At 34.8% G+C, this 5000-nt stretch overlaps 1 protein-coding gene across 1 annotated transcript in view; it reads right to left on the bottom strand.

Annotated features, from left to right (window-relative positions):
• Nucleotides 1-4500: 4500 nt before the first annotated feature.
• LOC122244273 (trypsin-1-like) overlaps nt 4501-5000 on the bottom strand; it is a 1176-nt gene continuing 676 nt past the window's right edge. Inside the window, exon 2 of the mRNA XM_086554976.1 lies at nt 4501-5000. This exon is cut by the window's right edge and continues 450 nt beyond it. Coding sequence (XP_086411102.1) covers nt 4617-5000 — 384 coding nt within the window. The 3' untranslated portion in view covers nt 4501-4616.

Genomic DNA, 5000 nt, shown 5'->3' with positions numbered 1-5000 from the left:
CATCGTCTCCCTTATCATTGCCGTCGTTTGAACCTGGTACTGGATTTCCAAAATATTTTTCGCAAGAGGCTCGGCACTAGTGGTGTTTTCCCTTCGGGTTACTTCAGAAGCACGGGTGACTGCCACTGGATTTGAATTCATCAACCCTGAGGAATTCCGGTGCAAGCTCCAACTCTTCGGCTTTAATCTCCTCTTTTTAAATATATATATTTTTTCTAACTATTGTGTCCATTCTGTTTGCAATCATGGTTTTCAGTTTAAAACATTTTGTCTCTGGTGTTCCCCAGGGTAGACATATATATGTTGGCATTTCAGATTACGGTAATATTCGAAAATATATTTCTGGGTTTTGGGGGAGTTGTTCTTTAAGAAAGACTTTTAGGTTTTATGCATACACATGCACTTTCATATGTAGCACATACAGTACACATTATTTATACATACACTACACACACACACAAATAGCCACACACATATAGATAAACACATATACATAAACCTACACATACACATAGACATACACACACATACACACAGTATATATGAATATATATATATATATATATATATATATATATACACATATATGTGTGTCTACATATATATATATATATATATATATATATATATATATATATATATATATATATATATATATATATATATATATATGCATATATATACATATATATATATATATATATATATATGTATACATATGAATATGTATATGTACATATGTATACATACATGTAAATGTATATATGTATGCATACATGTAAATGTATATATGTATGCATACATGTAAATGTATATACATATATATATTATATATATTATATATATATATATATATATATATATATATATAATATATATAATGTACATATGTATATTATATACCATATATATACATATATATGTATATATGTATATAACATATATATGTACAGCTGCATATATATATATATATTATATATATATATATATATATATATATATATATATATATGTATACACACACACATATATATATATATTTATATATATATATATATATATATAATATATATATATATATATATATATATATATACATGTATATACTTAAATACATATATATACGCATATGTACATACATATATATGTATATATATATATATATATGTATGTATATGTATATATATAAATATATCTATGTATGTGATATATGTATCTATATATATGATACATTCACATATATATATATATATATATATATATATATATAGAGAGAGAGAGAGAGAGAGAGAGAGAGAGAGAGAGAGAGAGAGAGAGAGAGAGAGAGAGATGTGTGTGTCTACATATATATATATATATATATATATATATATATATATATATATATATATATATATATATATATATGTACATATTTACATATATATATGTATACATATAGATATGTATATATATGTATATTTACATGTATATGTAAATATGTACAGATGTGTACATATATATATATATATATATATATATATCATCATCCTGTATGATTCCACTGCAGGACGTAGTCCTCCCTCTATCTTTTCCAGTCATTCCGGTCTTGTGTCCTCTGATTCCAGTTTACTCCTGCGAAATTCACTATTTCATCCCGCCATCTAGTCATTGGTCTTGCCCTTAGTCGTGTAATTCCCATTCTGTTGTTTTCTTTGTCCACCTGTTGTCCTGTCTACGATGTATATGTCCAGCCCACTGCCACTTTTTCTTCTTAATGCTCTTGAGTATATCCTCTACCTTTGTTTGTTGCCTGATCCATGTGGCTCTTTTCTTGTCTCTTAAGCTAACTCCTAGCATAAGCCTTTCCATTCCTCTTTGAGCACTTACTAATTTCCTCTCAAGTGCCTTGGTCGTAGTCCATGTTTCAGACCCATTTGTCATGACGGGGAGGACACATTGGTCAAAAATCTTTCTCTTTAGACATAGTGGCAGACGACCTCGTAATATATGACTATGTGTACCGAAGGCACTCCAACCTAGCCTGATTCGCCGTTTTATCTCGGCATCGCACGATGTACTCGTCTTGATGAGTTGCCCTAGGTATAAATACTCGTTCACAGCTTCTAGTACCTCGCCCTGTATTTGTATTTGCTTAACTGGGGTTCGACTGTTGAACATGACTTTAGTCTTTTTCATGTACTTTTTAATGCCAATCTTCAGACTTTCCCTATTTAAATCGGTTATTAATTGTTGTAGTTCATCTGCTGACTCGCCGAAAAGAACAATGTCATCTGCAAATCTTAAGTTCCTTAAGTGCTCATTCTCTATTTTAATCCCTTTCTCCTTCCAATCTAACTTCTTGAATACTTCCTCCAAGTAAGCTGTAAACAGCTTCGGTGAGATGGTGTCGCCCTGCCTAACACCCTTTTTTATTGGTATTTTATTGGTTTCTGCGTGGATTTTGATGGTCGCTGTACCATCTCTATATATATCCTCTAATAATCTGCAATATATTTCTTCTACTTCTCGTTTACGAATTGCATCTAGTAATGCAGATATCTGTACCGGATCGAATGTCTTTTCATAATCTACGAATGCTATACACATGGGCTTCCTATATTCGTTTGTTTTCTCTTTTATTTGGGCTAGTGTGTGGATATGGTCTGTAGTTGAGAATCCGCTGCGGAACCCTGCCTGTTCCCTGGGTTGTTTTGAATTTAATGTATCGGTGATACGGGCTGTGATGATTTTTGTGAACAGTTTATAGATTACTGAAAGGAGGCTTATAGGTCGTTAGTTCTTTAAGTCTTTTGTGTTTCCCTTTTTGTGTATTAAAGTTATTATTGCGTTTTTCCAGGATTTCGGAGTTTTACCGACGTAGACATCTGTTAAAAAGATTTGCCAATTTTACTGCCGCAGTCTCTCCTGCATCTTGAATAAGATCTACACTAATGCCGTCTTCTCCTGGTGTTTTTCCTCTTTTCATGCCTTTTAGTGCTCTATTTACTTCCTCTACCGTGATGTTTGGAACGTCTCCAATGGTTGTGTTTATCTCCGTACGTGGTTGATCGTTTGAGTGGTATAAGTCACGATAGAAGTCTTCTATTACTTTGATAATTTCATTTTTATTGTGTCACCTTTCCATTAGGTTTCTTTACTGCAAACATTTGGTTTTTCCCTATTCCGAGCCTCCTCTTTGCTGCCTTAAGGCAGGTGCCGGCAAGCAGAGCTTCATTTATTTTCCGTATGTTAAATTTGCGTACATCCTCTTTCTTCTTCTTGTTTATCGTCTTAGTCTTCTCTGCTGATACTATCTTGTCTCTGATTGATGTTATTTTCATGTCCCTACGCTGTTTCTTTTTTCTTTCTTTTTTTTTTTTTTTCTTTTTTTTTTTTTTTTTTTGTCTCTACCGAAAGCTTACTGAACTTTTATTTTTCGTCTTTACCCCCTATTTCAAGTGCAGCTTCCTTTAATACCTCACTGAATTGGTCGTTCATTTGGTCTATGTCAATGTCTTCTTCGAGAGCTGAGTATTTGTTTCGGATGTTAATACTAAATTCCGTCGTCCTATTCTTAATGTTAGTTAGATTAACGAGAGGCTTCTGTATGAGCTTATTTCGTTCCCTTCTTAGCTGTAATTTTACTCTATTTCTGACCAGTCTATGGTCACTACCGACATTTACCTTATTGATAACGGTTACGTCTTGTATAATGTCGCGCCTATTTGTGATTATGAAATCAATTTCGTTTTTAATGCCGGATGGTGATTTCCATGTTTTTTATGAAATATTATACAGTTCTTTGAAATCTTGAATCTATACACTGAATTGCAAACGAGGTTACTTTTATATTTCATAGGTATATAAGAATCAAATTTAGTAGTTAATCCAGTGTAAGTTGGCTTTCTGTAGTTTGACGAGATAAAAGAGTTATTTTCACGAGAAATTTTAACATAGTGATACTGGCACGGGATTTCAATAATCAAATGTCATCGACATATCTAAAGTAATGGCAAGATTTAAAACCTCCAATGTTGTGTTCAACCACTCTGGTGTTAATTTATAATCTAATCTAAAGCTTTTGCTAGCCAAAGGTCTGAAATTTGGTATAGCCCCCTTCTAAACTGAATTTCTCACATTTCTTTTTGTCATTTGAAAAATTACTCTGGTCTTTAAATTACTATAAGTCTTCCAATATATTTCCGGAAACCAGAGATGTTTCCATGCAGTTCCCTTTCAGCATTCGCTTGTTATTGCAGAATAGTGCAAAGTCACACCATCAAAGTCACTGCCAAGGGTCTAGTCTAAACAGATCTCCAAAAGTTTCTTTTCCATAAAGGAAAAGAAACTTTTCCATTAAAGTTTGTTCAGTTGCCAAAGTTTAGAACTACATCAGATTGCATTACTGGATTAAAGATTAGAGAAAATCGTGATCAATAGATGCAGTGTTTGATTCTACCAGCCCTTTTGGCAAAAAGTGGTTGAAGACCGACGTTGATATTCAGTAAAACAAGATCAGGCATGCAACTCACTTTATTTCTGAAAGATCAAGATCTAACTTGAGTCTGATAATTCCCTCATAATAAGATGATCCAAAGAGAGCCAACAAAATCGCTCGCTTTCGGCCAAGATGGTCAGCAGTAGGTGGCGTCGGACGTCTTCTCCTTGATCCAGCTGAGGAACTTGGACACTCGGGCGTAAAACCCAGGGCTCCTGGGTTTGGCGCAACCCTCTCCGAAGGATACCACTCCAACTTGGACATACTTGCTGCCTTCCTGCACGCAAAGAGGTCCTCCGGAGTCGCCCTGGCACGTGTCCTTGCCGCCCTCCGGCAGACCGGCACACAGCATTCTGTCGGTCACTGCTTTGTCCCAACAGTTTGGATTGAGGATGGGCAGCGTGACCTCCATCAGCTTGTTCGGTTGGGTGCCGTTCTCCCGCAGGGCGCCCCAGCCTGAGGCGATGCCGTTCATGCCTGCATAGGTCTTGGTGTCGTCGGCGGGGAGGCACACGGCTCG

The sequence above is a fragment of the Penaeus japonicus genome, unplaced genomic scaffold (assembly GCF_977035675.1).
Source record: "Penaeus japonicus unplaced genomic scaffold, GWHDUDI00000001_assembly GWHDUDI00000030, whole genome shotgun sequence".
NCBI classification, from domain to species: Eukaryota; Metazoa; Arthropoda; class Malacostraca; order Decapoda; family Penaeidae; genus Penaeus; species Penaeus japonicus.
Note: the sequence above shows the minus strand (reverse complement) of the source record. Positions and strands in the feature narration are given on the sequence as shown.